We start from the raw sequence: 27,029 nt of genomic DNA, 5'->3' as shown, positions 1-27,029 counted from the left end.
ACACATCTGTTAATGTTTTGGCAAAGAGGCAACTACAGCAGCTCCAACAGAACCAAACAGATACTGTACACTAATTAAGCCAGGCACATTTACTCACACTGGCACCATTGGTCTATTTACATCAGACAGCAAGAAATCATTTACTCTTACACACACCTTTTAGCACTTCAAGTCAATCATCTTCCACTTTGAAGTGCCCTGTGCAGTCTGGTTTGCATCTGAAGCACTTTTATGCATAATCAATAAAACTGATTTTCGGACCACCCTGTTTTAATTCTTCCTATCCAGCTCCATAGGATTACAGTGGTGAATACAAGATGTATTGGCTGGATTTCCAGGTGAAGTTAGTGTTACTTCCAATTAGTTTAACTTTTTTATGAATTAATTGTAATGTTTGGTTGTTCATTTGTCATTTGGTTGGTCCAACTGACTGGTGGTTTGTACGGTGATGTTTTTTCTTCATCTCGTTACTTTCTTTGTAGTTACATCATCAGGTCAAGATTTTTGTGTCTAACACTGACCTTACCATACCTGCAAAACCAATGGCATTTCCATCTGCCCCTGTTGTGCTTTGTGTTTAGTGTTAATTACCAAGTGTTAGCGTGCTAACATATTGAACAACAGTAGAATGGTCAACATGGCAAATTACTGACAAGGGTTGGGGTTTATTTTGCCTGCCCCCTGTCCCTGCAAGTTGATGGAATTGGTTCCTTAGGTATGTGCTGATGAAACCCTGGCTGTCTGTATCCGTTTTTTATGAGACTGTCGTTGGTTCATTGCAGTTCTTAGGTGGAAATATGCAGTCATGGCGCTAACTGCTCATTTTGCTCATGATATGTCTCGTATCATATACAAAACCCCACATGGACATGTTAACAATGTTAAAAACTTGATTTTCAGCAGAGGGGGTCTTTAACTCTCAATACGCAGGTCAACTTTTCCATCAAATACATTTCTTAAGCAATTACTGTTTCCCAGAGGGATCAACCCCACACTAATGTCTTGTTATAGCTTGTTTGCTGGCTACAACAACAAAAAAATTCAGGTGTCTGTCCCATAGCCACCTCACTTTTCTCTATTGGAACCGAACAGCACCATTGTTTATATGTCATAATTTTATAGTTGCATTTACTATGTCCCAGAAAAGCTTTATATAAACAGTTTCCATGTTTGGTTGATAACATTATAGCAGTGCTGGTTGTTTGACCTGAAAAATAACCATGGCTTCCCTCTTTATTCAGCATGAACAAACATTTAAGAAAAATACAAGCCTCTCTCCGGAGCGCACTAGAACATTCCAGTGAACATGCAGGAATAATCGCCTCTCAGCCTGGATCTGCTTCCATCAGTCTCTGGGTGGAAATACAGATTCAGAAGGCTGTGTTGATGCAGAAACCTCAAAGGATTTGGCTTTTTACACTTCTTTATTGCTCATACACGCTTATCCCTATTCACGTACAGTATGTGAATGTGTGTTAGAGAGAGAGAGTTGTCATGTGGTGTCTTAGGGCATGGACTGGTTTGATCCTCCTCCGTGTTCACAGATAAAAGTCTATGAGTCACTGACTGGGATCTTTTAATGATCTCACCCGCTCCACCTATTTCCACCTCCCTGTCTTTTCTATCAATAATAGCGAGTGCTCCGCCGACTGAATCTTCATGTTCTCACCATACTACTGAAAATTGACAAAATTAAGCTAGTTCTTAAAGACAGCTGGCAGCTGCAGAGCCCAAATGGGACGCACACAGACACACACAAAAAACTGGAATCTTTCACACACACACACACACACACACACACACACACACAGACAGTATAATTCATAGGTGACGTGTTTATAATGTTTATCCATCAAACATCCTGTGCTGCCCTTTTAGTTCGTTCACTGTGACTTCTTGCACTTCATCCATTAGCTCCCATCCGCTCTTCCTGACATTTCCCATTTTAAAACCCAAACACAGGAGGAGTGGGAAGCGACGGAAAGTAGTAAAGGATCCAATGGATTTTGTAGCTGAGGGATGTCAGAATGGGTCTGGGCAGAGTGTTTTTAGAGCTGCTTGTCCTAGTTAGGCAGGGCAGGGGATTCTTGCCTGAGTGTGAGGTAGAGTCTAAGCAGTGAATTATTCAGTGCAGCTTCCTTTAGGCATGCCCATACTCAGCGCTCACACACATGCAGAGCAAGCCACCGCAGACACACATATTTATGTCTTTGAGGACATTAAAGCAGGGTCACATTGACAGCAGAGGCATTCTCAGATCAATACTGAGCAGTTCAATTTGTGCTATACCACTGACAGCAATCTGTTTTCCTCTGGTGTATTATCTGCTTGTGTGTAATGGTTTCTCAGGAGTAAAGCACAAGTGACACATGGAATGACATGATAACAGAAAGGGATATCAGGCACAATTTCAGAAGCTATGTGTCGGACAGCTCTCAGTTTAAAAGAGCTATGAAAAGTTGATGCGAAGCTCTGAATTGTCACTTCAGCTTTCAAAACCAATTTCTGAGCCAACAGACAGGAGTCTTGGGACACTCAACAATATGTTCAACACCTCTTGTTCGCCTTGTGGATGAGCCGGAAAACGTTTCCCATCTCAAAGCTTCTACCAGAACAACTTGAACTGTGATGACTCTGGCAAAGTCAAACACAGGATGTGTATAGGCCTACAGTTTATTGCTACTGGTTTTAATTGTGTTCATGGTCGGCATTCTATGTATTTACAGTAAAAAATTACCTTTACACGGCTACATATCATTTTAATTGTTAGGTATGTAGTTTGTCATTCTCAGGCTGGATTCATGTGTAGCTTAACATGGATTCACAGGAAACAGTTACTGTTTGTAATTGTATCTCTATTAGCCTCACTGTTTACTATTGACCCTCTTTACACCACATCAGAGCTGTATTAAGTTACTGTTAATCCAAACTGAACATTTCCTACAGTGCAATGTGAATTTGTTTGGCTGCACTGTAAATAGATACACCACTGTTGTATTTCTGACAAAGTAGTTGTTGATTGACTGTTTGCTGTAAGCCTATAAGTCACACCTGCTTTTACTAATAGTATCACCAAATGAACCAGGACTGAAATCTTATGGATTATCCGCAATCAATATCCATCGATGGCCACACAGCAAGGTACACACACACACACACAGAGGGCAATTTATTTGATACAGCTATTTTTTTTTATCTGTAATTACTATAAACTGAGGTTTTCAAAAATAGTAGTAGATAATAATCCCTGTTCACTGAGTTTATAAGATATAAGATATCTTTATACTGCACACCAACACCTTAACACACTGTTGACACCATGCCAAGTGATGATGTGAAGAACTGTCTCACATTGATGGCCTCATTGAAGACATTTCCAGGAAACATTTTGTCTTTAATTTCACAACCAGCACTTTTTGGTTCTTCTTCACAGTTTCTGGGCTAATTTCTGATTAAATGGCAGTTCACGTACAAGTGAAGTGAAACTCTTATTAAATCCATAAATAGACATTGAGGAGTATAAACAGCTATAAAGCCAGTTAATAGACTGAATTACAAAGTGGGGTCTGGGGACTTGCAATGAGCCTGAAACCATTCACCTGATTCGTTTCATTATATTTTAATTGACTAGATTAGATTGTTTATGGTGTAAACACTCCCATACCGCCCTCCCATTTCAACTGCATTTGCTCCATCATATCAGTCAAAGGGTTCATACATAGCCCAGAGTTTGCCAGGTCAGTTCCTGCGTCCAGTCAGTCCCATGCAGAGCTTGGGACCACGGCCACGGGGGGTCGGGGAGGACAGTCGGACACGATTGCTTCGGGGCAGTGGGTGGTGGGAGGTGGCTGTGATGCTGTGTGTGGGGGGGGGGGGCGACGACTGATGAATGTGTGACGCTGGCGAATTGCAGCAACTGTCAAACTGTACGTGAGGAGAGACCAACCAGGACGCACTGGTTACAGCAGATTTGGGGAGGGAAGGCAAGTGGAGGAAGGGGGTGGGGGGATACGAGAGAGGCAGAGATAAAAAAAAAAAAAAAAAAAATCATCAACAGGGAGTTGGATGGATTCAAGGGGACAGAGAACAGGAGACCGGCTCTAGAAACACCAAGAGTCCCATCAAGAGGTCTGGTGTCTGCACCAAATCAGCTTCAGGGATGTAGTCGAAGCGGTTCAGAGCTCAGCCCATCCGAGCTCATCGTCATGAGGAAACACTCCGCAAGGGTTGCCCCGCTGTCCGCCTGCAACAGCCCGGTGCTCACCCTCACCAAAGTGGAAGGTAGGGAGAGTTCACATCCTTTTAGACCGCCCGCAACCCCGCAAGCTGGAGGCTGGTGTTTCTGTTTCTTCCTTTCGGGCTGCATGCTGTGTTTTTTTTTATTTGTTTTTTTTTTTCCCCCCCCTCTCTAAATTTGGCAGCATCCCTCTGTTGCTCTCACAGAGAGAGACAGAGAGAGGGGGGGGGGGGATTTCAGCTCACATAGCCTGTTTCTCTGATATCTCATTCAAGGCTGCTCGCTCTGTAAGGCAGGCATCAACTTCAGAAAATCTTTCTGCAAGCGACATGAAACAACACGGGAGTCGACCGAGCGCGCAACTTCCCGTTAAAGCCACGATGCAACATTTCACGCAAGTCGGACGGAATCCTTATCCGTTTTCTGCATATAAGTGCTGCCAAATACACACGGGTTTTAATTGCATAATCAATGTATTATTTTCTGGAAGCATGTGATTTATGATATGTATATTTGCCGCATGTTGTCCAAATTACTATGTGACTGACGCGCTGATTTCGACTCATGCTGGCCTGATGAAGACTGTGCTAAATTTTACTGCTCCTTAGGGAGGGTCTTAAGTTGTTATTGCAGCAGGGATTCCCCCCACCCCTCCACCCATCACAGGCAGCAAAAATACCAGAGCATCACGCCAGAGCAGCTGGGACATGAACCCAGCAGCAAACATGTTAATGGTCCCTGTAAGTGCTCTGGGGCCGGTCTTCAGTCTGCCTCCGTGGTGGCTTCATTACATGGGGTCTCCCTGCTTTGTCTGCGAGAGTCCCTCTGATCTGCAGGAGCGCAATTAGGTTTTCCCACTAACATCATTAAAAGACAGCTCCTCTCTGACTCTTTGCACAGTGGCGTGTCCCCTGCCTGTCCTGACATCAAGTATGTTGTCACAGCTCTCCTCCTGACTGTACAGCGTGTCTCTTCTGATGTTCTCCTCAGCCTCATGCCCGAGCAAAGGAGGGATGTTATGCATTTTTTAATCTACCCCTCAGCGCAGAGCACTGCTGAATGTCTCACTGTTTTTTGGCATAAGCACAGAACGCTGAATTGGCTGCTGATTTCACAGCGCTCACGAACAGAGCCGATCCCTAGGACATCTGCATCTCTCCCATGACTTAGAGGGGGAAAAAAAATAAGGATTAAATGTGATTAATAAATCATTCGTATGTACAAACTTTCATTCTTACCATACACTTATCTCTGCAACTTTCATTATTTTATTCATTTCTGCATGATTAAATTATCTGTACTCATCACATGGCACATGAAAATAATTCTCACCCTCTGTTAAAGTAGTTTCGTGTCATAATGTGAGCTACAGAGCCTGCCTGTCAGTGAAGCTTAGCTGTGTCTGTGCTCCAGGTGTTTGGGAGAGCAGGACGGTCTGGGCTATTAGCTGAAAATAACTGAAAATACTTCATTATTCATAATTTATGACTAGACCAGCTGCTAGAATATGAATGAGGAACTTCCATGCTGTTTCATATGGACACTGCAGAAATCTATCAAATTAATAAACAAGATGCTGTAGCTGTTTGAGTCAGTGCAGTGCATTCGGGATAACCTCAGAATAATCACCGCCCCTGGATTACCAAAGATTTTAAGCTTATTAGTGTGAATGTCAGCTCAGAATATTTTATTTTCAGAATAACAGAGATGGCAGCAGGCTTTGACAAGCTTCTATATACAGAACTAACAACAAGCCATGGTGTGACCCGAGGGTGTGGATAGATAAAGGATTGTCAATGTGTGTGTTTGTGTCGCGGGGCGAAGCGGTATGGTAAATTGTTTAAGGGAGTCAAAGCAGCAGAGTTTATGATGTGAACGCTCGGCTCCCCGTTTCAACAGCTGCTTTGAAGGAGAAGGAAATCACAGGGGGCCACAGCGAATCAACACACAGCTTTTCAGAGACTCTGCTGCTTATGTAACAGCAGCTCCAAAAACCTCTGTTCTCCTCACTAACAACCTGTCTCGACTATCAGGAGTTTTGTTTTTCTTTTCAGTTTGGGATCCTCAGTGGTCTTTCTTTTTTTCTGTGTCCAGTTAACATTCACAGTTCCTCAGGGTGTTAGAGTGGCAGTCACAGCAAGTACAAAGCTGAACAGATGTAGTGACATATTCAGCTCCGTTAAAACCAAATTCAGAGTCTAATTTGCTGTACTTTGCCTTCCGTTTGGGACTGTCTCCAGATCACCAACACGTCTTCAGGGACTATCAAGTTAACTGCTTTGATTTACTTTGGGAGAAAGGTGGAGCCACCACAGATCAATTTTGGCATCAGACTTAGTGGTACAGTTGTTATCTGGAGGCTAGTAACACAACGATCCATCATCAGGCACCACACCCCAGAGTCATCCTGTTCTTTTAATGGTTGCTTGATATTATTTTGTAATAGAGGTCCATTCCTGGGTATCTCCTTTTGTCTCCTACAGCCACAAATTTGATTCACTGTCTTCATCTGGAGTATCTCCTTCTATGTGTCCTTGTGACAGATTTACCCAGCCAGCAGCCCATGGATGATAATTATTGATTTCTTTTTTAAATGCATTTCTAGTAATAATGTCTTTGGGGAGTGTCTGAGTTGTACCTATGTCGTCAGAGGCTGGGGCGAGGAGTTCATAAAAGTCCCTTTAATCTCTGCAATTTCATTGCACGCTTTGAAACAGAGCAGGCATTTTTTAAAAAGTGATTCAGTGTACAGAAGTCCCTCTGGAAGCTGGTCATATTTCACCAGCTGCTATTAGGGGCACACTGAACCTCTCCCGAGGCGCCAATGCACCTGACCACAGAGTATAACCATTGAATGATAGGAAATTATGAAGCAGAGATGTAGGTCACTCATTTAATATAGTACTGACCCTTCAGTGAAAACATTTTTTTCCCAGTGAGGTGACAAATCATCATGATTCAAGACTTGTGATGAAATATTAAATCACTGTATTGACAATCCAGCAGTTTGCTTCATTCTGTCTGCGTCAAGATTTTGAAATGCTTGTGTGGATATGGCTTTAAAGTTAATTTGGCCTGTCTGGCCTGATGGTTGTGCGCAGTGCGTGAGTGTCATCTTCATCTTAATGAAATATGTGCATTTAGCAATAGAGCAGCAGCGTTAACCACTGAGCAGATGAGTCAAAAATAGTGAGATTACAGCTTTAAAACATTAATGATTCTGTCAAGTTCAGGTGAAGAACCTGAATCATCAATGTTAAACACAAAAATAACGTATTTACTTCAAGCACATTCACAAATACAATCTTGCATCTTGTACGCATTTGCATGCGTCTTATCTGTATGTAAATGCACATCAGGCCATGCGTGAATACCAACAACCTCGATATGGAGATGAGGCTACATCTTCCGAAACAAAGGTCAAACATAGAGTACACGTATGTTTAAGCTGCATCAGCGCTGTTAAAAGATCACCAGAAGCTGCAATGACGTTCACGTCGGAGTTTTTCTGTCTAAGCTCCATTAAAAGGTTACTTTCATCCTTTGACTGTAATTGGAATTGACTTTGAAGGCAGTCAGATGCTTCTTCTTCTGTCTAAATTCATTTTAAAGGCAAGTGAAACAGACCTTTCTTCCTTGATAAGTGTACAGTGAATACACAGTGGCCAAGCTTTTGCTCCGGTTTATCAAGTACAGTGTGTGTGTGTGTGTGTGCAGAGACAGCTATCAGTTCACATCGTAATGAATGAGATTAGTCATTAAATAGATGGATTGATGTTGTTGAAGTCCTAATATGATTCATTGTATTTATTGTAAGTTCATTTAAGGTTTGTAGCAGTGACTTCCTCACTGCATGTCGTTTGTCTTTTATATAGAGAGGGTGTTCTGTACCAGTGTAGTGGTGTTTTATCTTTGAGCAAAATCCTCTGCAAGAAAGTGTAAAGAGGAAACTCTAAGCTATAATCCTAAATTGAGGGAGTTGATCCGAAAGCTTTCCTCAGGGTGCAGGACGGCTGCCTATCCTCTCCAAATGTCTAATGCAGCCAGAGGACCAGATGGTACAGTTGTGGTGTACCTAGTAGGCTAATTATTACAAAGCTGAAATAACAAATTATTTCCACCATGCCTACGAGCACTTGTAGTAATTGTCAGCGGCCCAGAAATAGTGTCAGCATAAAAAGCGTGCGTTGTTGCATTTCATCAGTGAAAATGAGTGACTTGGCAGTTCACTCAAACTAAATCTTGTTTGATAAACTTAATCTTTCTTATACCATAAAAAAGCGAATCAATCGCTGTATTGGTCGTTTTAGAGCAGTGACGTAATGGGAAGGTTAAGATGTAAGATGAAAACAGTAGAGTCTTAAGTCAACTTGATGTATGTCTGACAGGGTCCCTGCATCATCAGTGGCCTTGGGGTGCAGGGAGGGAGAGATGTTTGGGCAGACGCTCGGAGTGTACACCGGTGGTAGTTGCCTATCCATTTCTTCAACAGGGACGCTGTAGCCAATCTTTTACATATTGATTTGTTGCAGAAAGTGGTGGGACTCTTGCCAGTGTGTTAAACTGCAGGTCAGCCACGAAGTATTTACTGGTGTGGGGGACTGCAAGAGAGAGAGAGGGATGCTTCAAGACTGGGGAATATACTGTTGGGCCGTGCACTCAGTGCCAAATATGAGTAATTGCTCTAGCTCTGCTGTAACACACAGTGCACAGATACACACAAACACACTCTGCTTGCTCACACGCTGTGTTTTGTTGTGTCGCTAACCAATGAGGCATCAGGGGGGCGCAGCATTGACCCGAATCATGAGCATCTGTTGAACCAGCTGGACAGGTCAGGGCAGTGACGAACAACAAGTTTGCTTCCCGGTGAGGAAGTTGCTCTGTTGTCCTTTGAGGTTGAAGGAGAAACGAGTCAGGAATTAAGGAGAGCGGGATCAGTAACAGCCGGCCCGCCCTTGTCTGCCCCGTCTGGGCCTTTGTCCTCTCAGCCCATGTGGTCCCACCTATCAGGTGGTTGATGCAGCAGGGTGTGTTTTCCACCTGTCTCTCTGTTGTGTTATTGGGTGGGACAGGCTTGTCAGATGAGCCTGCTCTGGTGTGTTGAAAGGCCTCTGACTGACAGCTTGGCCCGACCAAGCTGTCACAGCCAAGTATCACAGACTCCCACTGTCAGTCAGAGATTTCAAAGACAGTGACCGCTGACTGTCTGTGTGCTACCTGTCTCCCTGACTGTCTGTCTGCCATCAAACAACGACCATCCTTCTGTAATGTGACGTTTGTAGTTCATAGTTCATAACAAATTCCTAGAAATTGTGCTCACAAACACAGACTAGCATCTTTTAAAGACGCCACCCTTGACTTACATGTCAGAAATGACAAACCAAATAAGCCAACATGGGATTGAAGGATTTATTTTTATTAAGGTATTGATTCAGTGATTGATGTTGTGTGACAGCCAAAAACAAGTTTAAAGACGAGCAAAAATTTAGCATTTGTTTGAATGTTATTCATCCAGATCCAGAGTTAAAGGGTCAGTTCACCTAAATTACAGAAAACATATTTTCACTTCCATTACTTCTAGTCACATCTAGCCATGCAGATAGATTTTGTTGAGATTTTTTGGGTAATCCACACCACACATTGTCAACAGGGATTATTTCCTTGGCAGAAATGTATGTAAATGAAAACTTTTCACGTTAAGGTGAACTGGCCCTTTAAGATATTAACCTATTATATAAACTCTGTGCAGCCAAACAAGGACTTCGTACTGTAATATTTGATTATTAGCATGTTAGAATAAGTAAGTTGTGCCAGTCAATTTATATTCATCAAGCAGCAGTCCCAGCAGACAGTAAGACAAGCAGAAGAGTTCCTCTGAAGTGTGTATCAGTGATTGATCTATTTACCTCTGAATGAGCGAGGCAGAGTGCTGCAGTGCACTCTCACTCCCACTGAGGTGTCGCCAAACAGACAAACCTCTTACCTCAGTGTCTCCCACTTATAGCTGAGGTCCCAGGGAAGCACTCCTGGTAGTTGTACGACCACCATGGCAAACCAACACGAGCCTGATGCTATCGCTGCTGCTGCTGCCTGTGAGGCTCTTTGTTCCTGCTCTGGGAGAATCAGGGGCAGCAGAGAGAGGGTTCGTGAGCGGTGTGGGCGGTGGCCCATTCAGGGAGCTACAGAGGAGCATAGCAGGGCTTTCTCATCGTGCCATGGCCAGGTTCTGTGAAGTGTGAGAATAGGCAGTCAGGCAGGCCTCTGCTGGCACGTTTGGGATTTGCAGCAATCAGCAGGAGAGATCTGCACTGCAGAGTCTGCAGGGGGAGGGAGGAGAGTGAGAGTGGGAACTATAGGCTGGTCGGGAAGCAGGGAAGCATGTGTTGAGGTGGAAGAAAAACTGGTAAACTGGCTAGTTAATGGCCAGATAAGTCTCAACACCATCCAGAGCGCTTCGACCCTACTGGGAGCAGGACGTATATTCAATACCCAACTTATGTGGTGGCCAGTGTACTGAAACACTACAGGCAGACAAATGACCGCATTAGATAAAGATTGATTTATTCTACCTTTAGTGGTAAAGATACTGGTTATCTACAGATTTTCACACAGGGAGAAGAGTGCTCTGTGCTCCAAGCATGGCTAAAATATAATCCTCTCTGTCGATAAGCGATTGAAGTATCAAAACATAGGCTCTACTCTTGAGATTACCTTGACTTGTGCATAGTAAATTCCATGGTGTTACTCTGCCTTAATTCAGCAGAGTGGTTGGGATGAATATATTTGAGGAGGCAACATGGAGAAGCCACACACAGCTGTCAGAGTGGATCCAAAGCCGATCCTACAAGGATGCCAAACACTTTCTTCCTGTCTCCACTGATTTCAAAGTTAGGTTCCTGTTAGGTTCATTTAAGTACATTTGGACACAGAATGGGTTGAATGAATAAAGATATTTCCATCTATATTCTTAATTCTTGATTAAGCATCTTTGATAATCATCAACTAAACCTAATCTAAATCTGTTTCAGTTTGCAAAAAGCTGAGATAATTTATGAAATATTATATATATAAAAAAAAAAGAAAATACACTAAATCAGACCAAAGATTGCACTGCTGTTCTCTGTAGTGCGGTCGCTGTGGTGTCAGGGGGCTGACCTTGACAGTTGACATTTGATTACAAACTGATGAGGTTAAGAGCTTTCACTTAATCATTTAGCAGTTACACAAGGAGAGCCTATGTGGGTGTTACAGTCATGGTAATAATGGCTTCAAATGTCATTAGCAGAGGAGCCTTTCTATCTCTCTCGACCACTCAACTGACCCAGCTCTCTCACACTGATGCGGTCAGCAGTGCGACTTATTGTTCATCACTGGCAGTCAAGGTTGACACGGTATCATTAGTCACCGTCAGGCTAAATGTGAAAGGAGCGCGCTGTCTTTAAGTTATCGAGTCAGTGCTTCAGTGGGTAACAAATGAATATACACTGATGTCTCAGCATTTACTCATAGCAGCTGTAATGAATTATTAATAATTTATTGTGTGTCATTTAATAAAGAGAGACTGGATTCTGGCTGTCCTGTGTATTATGGTAACAGCTTCATTAAAGAGTGCGGGCTGTGTGACAGGAATATCACTAATGTAGTCATGACACTTCACTCAGTGTGTTCACATGTGCCAGAGCTGGAAATGCTTTGCTGGACACCCAGTGCCTCTCTGGGGGCTGCTTGGCTTGGCCCATCACTGCATTTGGAAGATTAAACTGTGCTGCAGTACGGAGCTGGAGCGGTGGCCAGGGCCACGGGATGTGGGATGGAGGCCCAGGAAGGACAAAAGCCAGGCAGCATAAACAAGAAATGACCTTCAGAACGAGACAAAGAGGCTTGGAGCTCAGAATAGAGAAACTTAATTCTTACCCTTGTGCCCAAGACTTTGATAGACATCCACGTGTGTCTGTCTCTTTTTTTGGTCTTTGCTGATTCATCATTTCAATGCAATAACAGACAATGATCTTGAATCATCTTTCATTGCTGACAAATTTGTCCCAGGGCTGTCAGATCCTGTCAAGTGCTTTTGCAGCAGGGAGCATTGTTCAATACTGTATAATTACATTTTAATTGCATCACATTTTCAGTTGCTGTAGAGAAACAAAAATAAGAATCTCTTGCGTATTCAGCAGGGAGCCTGGGGAAGCCGGGGCATTAGCATTAGAGGCGATAGTCATCAGGGAAGTTAATCTGTGATATGATGAGACCACCTGGCAAGGTCAGAAGCAGCTCTGCCAGGAAGAATGAGTCGCCTCATTGGGTTTGATGGATTCCCTCTTATACAGGTCTTTGGTAAAATATGCAGCAAGCTGCTTATATTTGACAATACGTGTCCTTTTGATCACAGCGAATGCATTAACATAAAGATAGACAGTGTGATCAGGCAATAAACTGACACAGGACAACTAAAATAATACAACTGAATTCAACGTGTCCTGATGATGCTATACAATAACAATTTCCACAGTGTAACTCCAGCCTGAGTTGGATTTATTCTTGTCTCACTGAGGCCTTTTGAAGTGCCTTCTATATCCCAGTCAGCGGTGTACAGTGCAGATGAATCGGCAAAAGGCTCCCTGCGGCACATCATTACCTCTGGAAACACCATTAGGGAGATCTCACATTTTTAACTTGTTGCAAGGCAGAAATCTACAGCAGATGCCTGGTGCGTGTTATACAGCCGTTATGAAACAGAGCTGATTTATGGGTTCTGTTTTCTGTTGCATCCTCTCACTTCCCAGATTGTAAAGTTGTGGTGTTGCAGTTGTGGTGACATCACAGCCACAAGGTCCGTTTGGCTCACAGACAGTCCAAAGTCTGATTTATTAGGGCTTTGCTGGTGATACATCTTTAGGTTATGCTAATGTATTATTAATACACAAAGTCATAGAGAGATAAAGGAGGCCAGATAACCGGTCTGAATAGCTGCTGTATGACTAACGTAACTATCGTTCCCAGCAGAGTAGATGCCCACGTAGACGACCTGAACTACTGGAAGATCATCTTAAATGAGCTTATTAACATTTACACATTCACACACAACTATAAGGCGATACCTGTAGCAGTTTAGAGGAGACAATAGTAAAGTTTAATGACTTGAGGGAACAAAAGTGACCTTGGTGAGTAAATCAGGTCTGAAGCACAGAGTGGGTGTGAGTGGGACAGAAAACAGCTCAGCAACACTTTGCTTCAGTTCACACATAATTTAAGAAGTATGGAGGCTGTCAGGTTTTGACAGGAGCAATAGAAAGCTAAATGTTTTGTAATACGTGCCTTTGTGCGCCTGGGCAAGCACACAAACACCCACACACACACACACACACACACACACACACACACACACACAGACACACACACACACATGTCATTGTAACTCATGAGGTGGAGAAGAGGTCTTGGATTGGATAACAGATCTGTCCTCTTTTGTCCTCTGTTTGGCTGCTGCCTGTCACACTCGATCACCATATTTTTAACTCAGATGTCTGATTGATTACCTTCAGGTTCAATTAAACTGCAAAAGCAGCTATCTTTATCTAGAAAAAGATGGCAAGACACGGGTGACCTGAAGTCAGCTTCTGTGTTAGCTCAGATTTACTGCAAAAGATTATCAAATAATATATATATGTTCATGTAGAAATACAATAAGTACAAAGATGAATAATATAGTTTTGTTTTTAATTAAAGATGTGCTTCAATCAGAATCGTTTAACGTAGTAACTCATTTAAAAGTGAGCAAAATTCCTTCAGATCATAGAATAGAGAGAGTATCAGTGTGTTTAGTTGTCGATCTAACATTTGTCTGTGTCCACCTCTAGGAGAGGACCGCACCAGGGAGAATGTGGTGGGCACCGCGGACGCACAGTCGGCTGGTGGCCCCGCAGGAGCAGAGTCAGGCTCCAGCAGACGGAGGCTCCACTGCTGCATCAGAGTAACAACTGTACAGGTGCGGAAGGCCCTGTGGGGGGTCGCCATGGTGATGTGTGTGTGCTCATCCTGGGCAGGCTCCACCCAGCTGGCCAAGCTGACCTTTAAGCAGTTTGACGCCCCCTTCACCCTCACCTGGTTCGCCACCACCTGGAACTGCCTCTTCTTTCCCCTCTACTACATCGGCCACTTGTGCAAGAGTCCGGAGAGGCAGACGCCCAGACAGAGATTCAGGTGAGAAGACACTGTCACTGCTCAGCAAGCAAGCTTAGTTTATACAGCAGCTATGGAAACAAAAGTTAGAGAGTGCTTTACAGGACAGAGAGAAGAAAAAGGTGGGGGTAGAATAAACAGAGAAGACAATATATCAAACAACCTACAAAGTAAGCCGATTTGGCCTCGCTAAGACCGTGTGGGAGGCTGCTCCAGAGCCGAGACGCAACAACAGCACAGCACAAACACCATCTTTGACCTTGGAACAGCCAGAAGTCCGTGCTCTGAAGAGCAGAGGCTCTGTCCTTTAAATGCAAAGCTGCCTGACCATGTCATCCCCTGTAAGACTATTTCAAAAGTTACATTTCAAAATCATTTCTAAAACTCACAGGGATTCAGAAGATGGAAGCGAACGCTGGAGTAATGTGTAACGTATGTTGCATTATAAATGTATTATTATATTATAATAATTCTTATTATCATTATTGTTGATAACCAGCTGGAGTTATTTTATGAGATCATGCTGACGTGTGGTCTGTTAAGGTTACTTTTTCCAAATCTCAAAGTTACAGTTTGGTTTTCACAAGATTCTTGATTCATATGGAGTTCAGAATTTTAGTTGAGATCAAAAGCAATAAAATGCAACTGGCACAGCTAAATCTCAGTGCCCCAAACAATGTTGTATTGTAGAAATGTCTGGCAATGCATAAATGTACCATTATTAGGGGGAATAGTGCTAATTTAGTAGTCTACTCAACAGTACGGGATATCCACCCCAAAACACTCTCAACACTATTTAGAATAAGCAATCAATGATGTCACTGTGTAATTCTTTGGTTTCTTTCATTGGCAAAATTATTTTTTCTGATTGCTTCTTCTTATTGTTATGGCTAACAAGCCGAACACACTCACCATGATGTGAAGTCAAAATAAGAGAAAAATATCAACACTATCAGCTGTCGTACAATTTAACATCAAAGAAGAGAAAGTCATTTTCCCAACAGCAGCAGCCACAGTCGACCTGAGTGCAACACAGATACAACCCACTGCTGAAATGCTCGGGCACTTTATTCTGTGGTAATTGTACAAAAGCCTTGAGGAAAATATATGAATGCAGTGGTTGCCTCCTCTGAAAGACAAACCTGAGGGGTCATCAGATGAGAAAGGGGGCAGACAGTTGTTTTTTTCCCCGTACATTCCATTAGTCCTTGCCTTTTTTTATTATCAATTATTGGACAATTCAATTAAAAAATAAATCAATCAATAAAATAGAGAGGAAATCGGTCTTTGGTTGATGTGGTCAAAACCAGTGTGCAACTGGTAACCAGAGGTCACAAACAAATGAGTTGGAAAAAGCAAAGCCAAGAGAATAAATCCATTAAAGCCAGATGCAATGAAGAAGTCTGTTAAGAAACAAAGCAACATGCTGTTCAGCAGAGTATCAGTGTGTCTGTGGGTTGTTTTCCTTTAAAAAGCTAACGTTACGTTTATCTTACATTTTTAAAATGGTGTGAAAAATTCTTACTAAGAGCAGGCTCTTTCTGCAGGAAGAAATGCCTCTGTTTTTAATCGTTTTCTCCAACTGCCTATTACAAGACCAGCAGCATATTTAATTTCCAAATTATCTTTTTAACTTATTTAATTTTTTTTATATCAGGTTCCCATGCCATCTTCAGTTATGCTGCTGCAGCAAACAGAGAGAATGTATGTCTGAGTGTGTTAGAGCTGCTTTCACAGTTGAAACACAACATTAATCATGGTCTTTAGGCAAAAGTCTTATCTCTGCTCTCTGCTAAGCTACTTTAGTACAAAGAGAAAAAGAAGGTGTTGGGGTGGAGGGTGTTGTAGGCGGATGGGGGTACCTGGGGAATCGGCTATACATTTCTGATGCACCTCTCTGATGTCATCCTTCCTCTTTGTGGGCTTACACAAGGATCTGGAGCTCCCACTGCTCGGCCGGAGCTGACGTGCTCTGAATATCAAACACTTTGTTTCCTCTGTGTTTATTCACAAAGCGCCTGCTGGTGAATCTCAGACAATGCAATAGAGACCAGGAGTTGACATTTAATATTTGTAATATCTGTCCTGTCTCTTTATATAAAACTGTGGCCAAAGAGGTGGAAAAGACCCGACGGAGGTAATAGCCGGCTTCTGACTGAGGAGTCCATGCTTCTCTTTACTGTAGTTTGAGAAGATCTGAGGTTATTATGAAACCTTGAAATTAATATCATAATAATATATAATATCATAATATCATAGCTTTTATGTCAGAGTTTTTCAGTAGACAGCAGTAATTAATTTTGGAAAATATTTTCATGAGTTGAATTGAATTTCATTCTTGACCTTGGGAACAGCAGTTTGTCAAAACTCACAGTCATAATAGTAATAACATAAGGTCTACTAGCTTTTTTCCTAAGCTTTTATTCACAGCATACCAGCTCTGAGATTGTACAGTTGAGTAGCTTAACTGAGCAAACTCCATCCGCCAAGGAAGACCAGAAGATGTGGTTAAAAGCTCAGGAAAAAGATAGTAAGTAAATCTCAAGTCAGGTTTTAGATTAACATATAGAATCCAGTAACTGTCAGAAAAGACCATTAAAATACAGCACTGTTGTGAAATATTGTCATCACATCTATTGCTGGTTTTTCTCAGTCTCAAAGAAACCAAATAAAAATGATAAAAAGAGTCATAAAAATGTTTTCATGAACCTTCCTCAGCTATGTCGTAGAGCTACCGGTTTTATAATATCAGAGTGGATTACAGGTGTAACAGGTGCAACAGCAAACAGAAACAAACCACAAAACTGTTATTGGTTTGGCTGTGAATGTGGCGTCTGTAATGCAGAGGTGATTGACTTTGATGTGATTGTCACTGAATTAAGCTTGAGATGTGTGACTTTAGTGCAGACTCAGCTCTCTGGAGATGACTCATAACAACACTGCTCCTCGGTATCCAGAAAGACAAACGTGCTACCTGTCGCTCCTCGATTGTTGCTGCATCATCACTTTCACAGCCCCAGATGCTATCAGGGTAAAGTGCGTAAACAGCAGCAGTCAAAATGCCAGCGTCTCAAAAATTCAATAATGTTATATTTTGACCCGGGGGAAGGGGGAGTCGTGTAGTTTAGGAGGAGAATAGATATTTCTTGGCATCGGAGCAGTGGGACAAAACATAAAAGCTTAGGTAAGAGAACATTTTAAATGATAGTAACAGAGTGGACAGGCTCACTATCAAGTATTTTGACACTGATACTTACTGTCACCATTTGGTTCATCTCTTATGTTACACAGCCTGACACTTTGACTGCCAGGACAAAAGCTTTAGACTGTCAGCTTTTATTTTAGGGCAGTTTCATCCATTTCAAAGGATTTGAAAACCTCCAGCTTCTTGTGTGTAGTTCTCTAGACAGGGATCGATTCCAGACCTACCAGACATCCACTGAAAATCATCCGTAGTATATGGTTAAGCTTCATAATTATCCAGGAATACAGTCCTTGAAGTAGAAGTCGTTTTCTTCGAGATAACAAAATGTCACCAGACTGACTGAGTGTTCATCGCAGATCAGATCGCAGATTCAGTTTTGTTTCCAAAATGGGCCAGAGACAGCTGCTTACTGTAGCCCCATGTGCATCCCAGTATTTGGCCACACTTCAGCACAATGATCAGCAGGGACATCAGTCCGTCACATTCTGGTGACCGCGATATCTCAGTAACGGCTCTCACGGGACTTGGCACAAACATTCATTTGGACTCAAGGATGAACTGATTAGATTTTGATGGTCAAAGGTCAAGGTCATGGTGACCTCACAAAACCTGGTTTTGGCCTTGTGAATGCAATATCTCCGTAATGCCTTGGGGGAATTTCTTCAAATTTGGTAAAAATGTTTGTCTGCACGCAAGGACGGACCTATTCGATTTTAGTGGTTCAAGGTCAAAGGTCAAGGTCTGAGTGGCAGAGGCATACAACTGCGAGGCAGTAATTCTAGTTTATTATATTATTACAACGTCCTAACATGGTAGCTGCCTAGAGTGAAACAGGCAAAGACAAATCATCTGAGAAGGACACAACATGTTTCGTTTCATTCACAGAGACATCTGAATTGTAGCTCAGAAATATGTAACTTCAGTGCCTGGTGGCAGATCTGATTGCACTTGTAAATATTTACTTATTTTTCCAATGGGTCCCACATGCTCTGCGGTGATGTTCCCTTAGATGTAACTGTTATTAGTGGGAATGACTTTAGACACTCATCGCAGATTAGAGTCTCTAGTCTCTGTGGTAGCATTTGTTCAGACAGAGCTGTGTATAGCTGTAAATATTGATTATGACTGAGTCCCAGACCATAGTAAAATGTATCAACTCTGAAATTTTCCAATATGTGAACACTCTGCTCTGCATTATGTGTCTGCACAGGGAGTGCTGTAGGTTTTTCGGGGACGACGGCCTGACCCCCAAGGTGTTTTTCACCAAGGTGGCCCCCTTTGGCCTGCTGTGGATCCTCACCAACTACCTGTACCTGCAGGCCCTCAGGAAGATCAACACAACAGACGTGTCAGCGCTCTTCTGTTGTAACAAGGCCTTCGTCTTCCTGCTTTCTTGGATTGTACTCAGAGACCGCTTCATGGGGGTCAGGGTGAGTACACCTGTGTGTGTGTGTGTGTGTGTGTGTGTGTGTGTGTGTGATTTTTGTTGTTTTACGCCTACAAGAGAAAATGTCGTTGGTACATCTTTAGCTAAGAGTCTCCACAAAAAGCAAAGCATATTTTAAAGCAATGATTCTCAGACTGTACCCTCTAGGCTACTGTAGTAACGTTAACCCGTAATAAACAAGGTTACAACAAACAAAACAAACAATCGTTAAAAGGAAGTCGCAAAATGTAGTACAGTTTCATATAAAACAATAATATACAAAATTCCTCTTTGATATTTTACAACACCTGTGTCCATATGCTATTAAATCTGCTTGTACGAAGCTGCATATTATCAGTGTAACTTGATATTATCTTTTAATTGGATTTTGAACACGACAGGCTTACATGGACTAAATTCAGTTAAGATTAGTGCTTGACCACTGCTGTACTTTTGAGGCTGATTCCAATATCTAAAGAAAAGAGAAAAGAAAGAAAGAAAAAAAATCTTATCACATTCATGAACTGCTCCACCAAACAGGGACTTTTCTTTCCCAGATTGATTCGGTTTGATGAAAGAGGCAAAAGAATCTCATTTTTTCACAAGAACCAAGCCAACAGTGAAGAACGGTATTGTGTCCGTGAGAGCTCAGCGCACTGCAACTTAAAACACATGCAAATAGACAAAACACAACCAAATACAGAAACGTGCTTGATGAAGATGTTTTCTGAATTTGCTTGTGTTGTCTATTTGCATCTGTTGCAGTGGGTTGAGCTCTGTGGGCCACCGTAGAAAGGTCAGAGAAATAAATCTTTTTTTTTATAGCACAAGTGTTTTATTTTCCTTCCTGTCTTGTAAATCTGATTTACATGTGACCTCATGGAGACATCCTTACCCAAAGGTTGGAAAGTATAAATATAGATAAATACCTGCCATTTTCCTATAAGCTCACCTGGTCAAGCGTGGATTTTAACTGTGTCCCACAATGTGTATTGTGCATTCTGTGTATATGACACCCAAAGGAATTCAAATAATATGTCACAGGTGAATGTGTGAGCTAACACACACACAGTGAATTCGAGTAGAGAGCATGTTACCTGTGTGACAGCGTAATATCCCACCGATGATCACTGTGTCATTCAAATGTGCCTCCTGCTGTGTGTCTGCCTGTGTGTTTGTGTGTGTGTGTGCCTGCATATGTTTGTCACTGATTTTTCTGGATGAGGGGAGAGAGAAGTGGGAGAGTGAGGACTTAGCTTTGTGAATTGAGGTATCTCCTGCCCTTCTCCCACTGCACACCTCCGATTCTCTCACATCTGCAGCCATCCTGCTCTCTACAGAATGGATTTCCCCCCTTTTGCTTTCACACACACTCACCACCCCACCATCCCGTCTCTCCCTCGTGCATGCTCCTACTCCCCACCCCCATTATCTGCAATGAAAGGCCTCAGTAAGAGACAAATACTATGATAACCGTGCTTCTCTCTCTCTCTGACACCCTCTCTCTCTCTCTCTCTCTCTCTCTCTCTCTCTCGGTGGAGGGATTGCAGTGTTTGGATGTCTGCAGCAATGCAGGGGATCTTGGACGAGTTTGTCATGAAAGTGAAGGAGGAGAGAGAGAGAGACATGGGGGGCACTAAATCATCAAAAGGGATGATGGTTGTTTCAGTGATATTTGTGCACATAAAGAAACGGCTCTGTTTTATTTGCAACAGCAGAGGCAGAATAGAGTGTGCAGGTTAGAAGGTTATAAAATAAACTGAAGAGCCATTTGGCCAATGTGCGACATGTTTGGATTTATCACTTGTAAAGGGAGTTAGATGCTTAATCCACATGCACACACTGTCGTAGTAACACTGTAATCACATAAGCTGCTCAATGTGCAGGTGTCATGATCCTTTCCCCCTCTCCCCCTCACATTGTGCTGAAACCTCTCGAGAAGCTAAAACATAAACTCATGCAGGGCCACTGACCCTGTAAGCGAAGAGTGCTACACTAGAAATGAGAGGTGTAGCTATGACTGACAGGCAGCCTGCAGTGCAGAAAGAGACATTTTGCCAAAGGTGCCCAAGGGCTTTGGCCAAGCAAAAACACACGGCTCATTTGTCCACTCAGCTGGACTGCACCCTGTCTCTAACACTACTCTTCAGCCCAATCACTCTTCCAAGCACAGTTATGACCACATGCACTCAAACATATGCAGCGCAAGACATAACGCTGGAAATGCAATAAAACATATTTGAAAGATTTTCATTCTGGTTTTTCAAGGTTGATTGAGAGCAGGATGAATGGTTTGATGACGCTGTGAAGTGGTGATAATCACAGAGGCAGGGAGTGGGCGTGAGAAGTGGGTGTTGCTGGATTTAGGGGGGTATTTGCACTACCATCATGTAAACATGATGATAGTGTAATGGAAATCAGTGTCAGACGATCAAGCCAACACTGTTGGCACACAGATTTCATTGTGTCTACCTGCGTATGAGAAAAAGTAAATAACAAACAAACTTTATGTAAATACCAAACTAGAGACCATCTCCACCAGCCGTGACGCCTGTAAACATGTTGATGTTCCAACCCACGAGTACTCACTAGTTATTTCTACATTGTTACATGAGTGAGTACTCAGTACTTAAGGGTTGGATCACACCCATCTTAAACTCGGTTGTGATGCTATCACGCTGACAAAATCTGTCCACAGACATATAAACACCTGCCAAAGTACTCAAAACCACCACCATGGTAGTTCCTGTGACAGTGGGTGTCTCCAGGACCACATTTTGCCATGACGACACACACGCACACACACACACACACACACACACACACACACACACACACAAGGTGAAAACAATAGCAGCCACATTCGCGGCTGGTGTTTTGTTTACTTGAGGAAATTAAGTGGTCCCAATAAAGAACAAGCTGCTCTGTGGTAAATCCACAGATCTGAATCAAGCATGAAATAAATTGGGCATTGTAATATTAGAAACATGTAGAGGCCTAAATGGAGGGCTAAGAGCTCATGTCACAGTGTGTTTATACAGTAATTATGTGCATGTGTGGCTGAAACTTGGAAGTAGGGTGTTTTGTCTTGTTTTGCACATAAAATCTATCCTTGAAGATATAATAATAATCCATCCATCCATCCATCCATCCATTTTCTATACTGGGGCTGGAGCCAATCCCAGCTGACATTGGGCCAGGGCGGGGTACACCCTGGAAAGGTCGCCAGTCTATCGCAGGGCTGACATATATAGAGACAAACAACCACACACACACTCACTCACACACCTATGGGCAACTTATAGTCACCAGTTAACCTAATTTGCATGTCTTTGGACTGTGGGAGGAAACCGGAGTCCCCAGAGGGAATTCCCCTGCCCATAATAATAATATGATATATAATATAATAATATCAAGTTATGATTCAAGAAAGTGTGTGGCTACCTTATACTTTGCACGCACACACACACACACACACACACACACACACACACACACACACACACAGGTCCCTGAACAAGGTGTGTCAATGTAATCATGAAGTTGCACTTGTGATCCAAAACAAGTTTGCTAGCTGTGGATTCCTCATGCTGCTTACACAATGGCCTGTATGTGGGAGTTGCCTGGTGGCAAAGAGTTGATTCATTTTGCACTAATTGACAGCTAATTAAAGGTGTGAGGGCACATTGCACTGACATTCCTTGGCCTTGACTGCAGGGAATGTTAGAGAGAGCGAATTATGAAATATTGTGTCTTTCAAGTCTCACCTGCTACTGGAACTGGCCTCAAACATATGGGCCTGTGTGTGTTTGTATATGTGTGTGTGTATGTGTATGTGTGTGTGTGTGCGTGTATGTGTCCATGTTCAAACAGGCTCATCTTTGTAGAACCTAATCTGTGGTCAAAACTGCCTCTGTAGGAGTTCCTGCTACAATAGTTGTGTCCAGAACCATATTTTGCCACAATCTCTCTCTCTTTCTCTCTCTCTCTCTCACACACACACACGCTCAGACAGATTTACAAGCGACTGGAGCAGTCTGCAGACTATAAAATAAAGCCCACGTATTAATTATACCATTACAAGCCTTGACCTGTGAGGATTGTGATTTCTGCAGTGAATAACAAAGTGGAGACCATGTGTGCCTGCTGTGTCCCTACACAGCAGTAATGGCTCCAGTGTCTTTATCACCACGCTGTGAGCAGCATGTCGTCCATCCGTCTTTCACTGATGTTCCTCCCTCTCTCTATGCCTCCCTACAGATAGTAGCTGCTATCTTGGCCATAGCAGGCATTGTAATGATGACCTATGCTGATGGATTCCACAGCCACTCCGTCATTGGCATTACTTTGGTCGTGGCTTCTGCTTCGATGTCAGCGCTCTACAAGGTATTTGTTTGCATTTGTTGTTACAACCATTCTAACTAAGCTTGTGTACTTCCATAAATCACGTTTGTAGGGACACCTTCATTTGCCGTGGGACATAAAAATGTAAAAATAGCTAAACATACATATGAATAGTCTTGTCTTATGTAAGAAATCCTGGACTAGCTCCCTTCTACTTATGTAACCAGGTGGCAGAAGACAGGAGGAGATTATGAAATGAAAGACTCAGCCCAGCATGTGATATGTGTGTGTTTGGTTGCTGGCCTCAGGCTGTGATGTCCTGATCAAGGAGCTTACGGGACAGATAGCTATATTTTGATGGGGCTCTGCTCTCCTCTGCCCAGCTGTCTGTGCCGCCTAATGTGATAAACAGAGAGCAGCGGCCCAGCGTGCCAGAGACGTGGCAGGTACTTGGCAGGTGCGCCCTCTGCAGTTCCCCTCTGCTCCTTAAGGGGGCAGATTCTATGCACTTCCTGTAGTACTCTCCTGTCTTTCTCCATCATCAGGTGCTCTTCAAGATGGTCCTGGGCAGTGCCAAATTTGGAGAGGCTGCACTCTTTCTCAGCATTGTTGGAAGTGCCAACTTTGTTTTTGTCAGCTTTGTGCCGGTCATCCTGTATTTTACTCACGTGGAGTACATTGGCTCACCTGGAGACATCCCCTGGGCCTACCTCTGTGGGGTTGCAGGCCTGCTTTTTGGTATGGAAAGATCCCGTCTGAAGCTTATATAGCACATACACCTGATACTGTAATATATATATATATATATATATATATATATATATATATATATATTGCAAGTTTGACACGGTTATTGTAGAGTTTACTGTTGCCCTGATTCTGCTTCTTCTCACAGCTTTCAACATCCTGGTGAACTTTGGCATCGCGATAACTTACCCGACATTAATCTCACTCGGCATCGTCCTAAGTGTTCCTGTAAATGCCAGTAAGTCCCTTGGCTTTCCTCTCACACCTGACTTTTTTTAGATCCAGTCACCATTTAATATTTGATGTAACTGAAATCCCTCCAAAGGTTATCATCTACTGTATATTTGAGGGCTAATTTCTCATTTTGTGGCAAACAATGATGTAATCTTTGTGGTATCATTTACATACCACTTTGATCCCATTAATCCTATAAATTCTTGTGTGTTGATCACAACATTTGCGAATTCCTCCTCATGCTCCCACTAATGCGTCCTCTTAATTCCACAGTGGTGGACCTCTACACATGTGAAATTCATTTCAACACGGTCCGCCTCATCGCTGTGTTCATCATTTGCCTGGGCTTCCTCATGCTGCTGTTACCGGAGGACTGGGACCAGTGTATCATCCAGCTCAGCACCAGGCTGCGCAAACGTGACGAGCCGGCAGAGGGCAGTGGAGAGGCAGCCGCCACCACAGGGCTCAACTGGAGAGGGAGAAGCAGGACCTCCATGTCGACATTTGCACATTGACTCCATGAAATATTACCATGCACACACAGCACACACAAACACAGACACAGACACAGGGAGGTAGACACATAAACACCTCAATGTTGGGACGTTTGACCTGCCCGGTGCCCTGCCTGTCTTACACACAGCTCTCTGGGCGAGAAAAGAATATTACGGACTGCCCTCTGCTCGGTATTATTTCAGCCAAGAGGGGAGATGCAAGAGGTATAGATCGCGTATCATTCATTTGGCGTCCATTCCACTCAGAAGTTATTCGAGTTGGTGCATGGACTCATATCAGTTGTAATCCTTCTTACCCAAAAAACGATCAGGCATTACTGATCCAGTCATGTATTCATTTTGTCGTACCTCTTAATCATTCCACTGGTTCACTACATCCTACAGACATTTTCCGTGGAAGGCCTAACACCTTGTGGTCTTGCTGGCTTTAACATATACACATTTACACACATTTAAGATCCAAAGAAGAATGCCTAAAAATGCTGAATGCCTGAAAACAAAAGGGAGAGCCACAGTGGCGTCCCTCAGGTGTAAACTTATGACAAATACCTGCCTTTCGTGCACTGTACATAGCTGTATTTCACACCTTGGATGTCCCAGAGCTGTGGACAAGATGGGCTCATCTGGTGTGAAGGGACCTGTCTGGACATCTGAGGATCAATCTGAGCTGAAGAAGCTTTCACAACGCCTCACTCTGTTCATCCTGAGAGAAGCGGTCAGGTCCTTTTTGTCCACACTGATTGGCCGCCTGCGGTTAACGTGCTTTCCTGGGGTTCGACTCCCGCTCTGTCAGTGCTGACACCTATTGCTCAGGCCCACAGCTTAGTCACGAGATATCTAAAACCAGTATCTCTATTACGTAACTTCTCAGTGCATGAGATGATTGAGATTTGTTTGTCAAAAAAACTGTGAGTGCTGTCAGTCCATCCATAAAGCATTTGCCTCACATTTCCTGTTGCTAAGACACTGGCAGCAGGTAAAACATGTATTTACATGTACTGTCATTCAAATAATATTAAACTCACAATTAATGCTTCAGGTATCCCAATCTTTGGATGGACTAAAAGCTCATAATAAGACATGAAAACTTGGAACTACCCCTTTAATAACTTGGAACATCAATCATAGCTATCACTGAGCCTCCCTTTGAAATCCTATCACATTGAACTTTCTGGACTCATCTGCACACAATCTAATTTGCGACAGCTCTCAGTTAAATTGTTTCATTTCTAGGGAAAATAACAGACAGCAGATGAAAACTCACTGTCTCGCTGTGGCTTAAGGAGAGGCGCGTTGACACATGAGAATGGCTCGCATTTGTCCAGCTCTGCTCTTTGTCCAAGTCTCACCGTATCTGTTTTCATTTTATCACATTTCATGAGGCAAGTTAACAACCTGAGATGAACCTGGGAGCAAGTGAGGCGCACGCCTTGTAAAGCGACTGGTGGAAACTCTGCCTTGTTGTGAATGTATGAACATCACTCGACCACACATGCTCGCTACGTGCTATCTGTTTTTTACAGTGCCACCACAGACTGCTGCAGAGAGACTCTTTAATACTACCCTTCTTGTACTCATCTGACTTAGTTGCATTTTTTTTTTTTTTTTTTTTTAACAAACTCTTGATGCATCACCCTGGACTTTTTTTTAATATTTTTGCATTTGGTTGCTAACTAACCTTGAGAAACAGTAAGTGACACCTACAGGACGAGCATGCACATACTGTATGGGCAGATACAGCTGACAAGTCCACTTCACTGCCTTTTCTTTGTTTTGCAATAGAGTACATTAGCACTGTTTCCCATTGTCATTCTGTATGACAATAAATAATAATATTGTATTCCTCTGGAATTATTGCTAGACATAAATGTAAACCTTTGTAAGGAATGAAGATTTTTACACTGAGATGCAACATATGATTATCACATTTGAGGAAGAAATATTTAGAGCGTGGATAAATGATGGGTTTATTAGATCTACTGTTGGGTGTCTTCAAGTGTAATCACATGTACTATATAAAAGATTTCTTTGCAATACATTCTCTTGTCCAGGTTTATTATCTCCTCAGTGTTGTAGTTCTGCGCTGTTTCTGATCACTGCTAATGGCCTCTTGACTTGTTGAAAAAGTGTAGGGAT

At 42.8% G+C, this 27,029-nt stretch overlaps 1 protein-coding gene across 4 annotated transcripts in view; it reads left to right on the top strand.

Moving 5' to 3' along the window:
- Nucleotides 1-26,931, top strand: part of slc35f3b (solute carrier family 35 member F3b) — a 50,618-nt gene extending 23,687 nt beyond the window's left edge. The window contains exons 1-8 of one of the 4 annotated variants that reach the window (XM_071480902.1): nt 3,959-4,281; nt 14,101-14,443; nt 18,838-19,057; nt 23,314-23,439; nt 23,781-23,843; nt 23,943-24,135; nt 24,293-24,382; nt 24,652-26,931. In XM_071480902.1, the coding sequence (XP_071337003.1) occupies nt 4,206-4,281; nt 14,101-14,443; nt 18,838-19,057; nt 23,314-23,439; nt 23,781-23,843; nt 23,943-24,135; nt 24,293-24,382; nt 24,652-24,893 (1,353 nt within the window). In that variant the 5' untranslated portion in view covers nt 3,959-4,205 and the 3' untranslated portion in view covers nt 24,894-26,931. Of the gene's footprint in view, nt 1-3,958; nt 4,282-14,100; nt 14,444-18,837; nt 19,058-23,313; nt 23,440-23,780; nt 23,844-23,942; nt 24,136-24,292; nt 24,383-24,651 lie in introns of those variants that run through there. The other 3 variants (XM_071480900.1, XM_071480904.1, XM_071480901.1) reach the window with 3 other exon arrangements.
- Nucleotides 26,932-27,029: the final 98 nt, after the last annotated feature.

The sequence above is a fragment of the Trachinotus anak genome, unplaced genomic scaffold (assembly GCF_046630095.1).
Source record: "Trachinotus anak isolate AG129_WGS33_773 ecotype Australia unplaced genomic scaffold, CSIRO_AGI_Tana_v1 ptg000007l, whole genome shotgun sequence".
Taxonomy (NCBI): Eukaryota; Metazoa; Chordata; class Actinopteri; order Carangiformes; family Carangidae; genus Trachinotus; species Trachinotus anak.
This window is presented reverse-complemented; position numbering and strand designations above follow the sequence as displayed.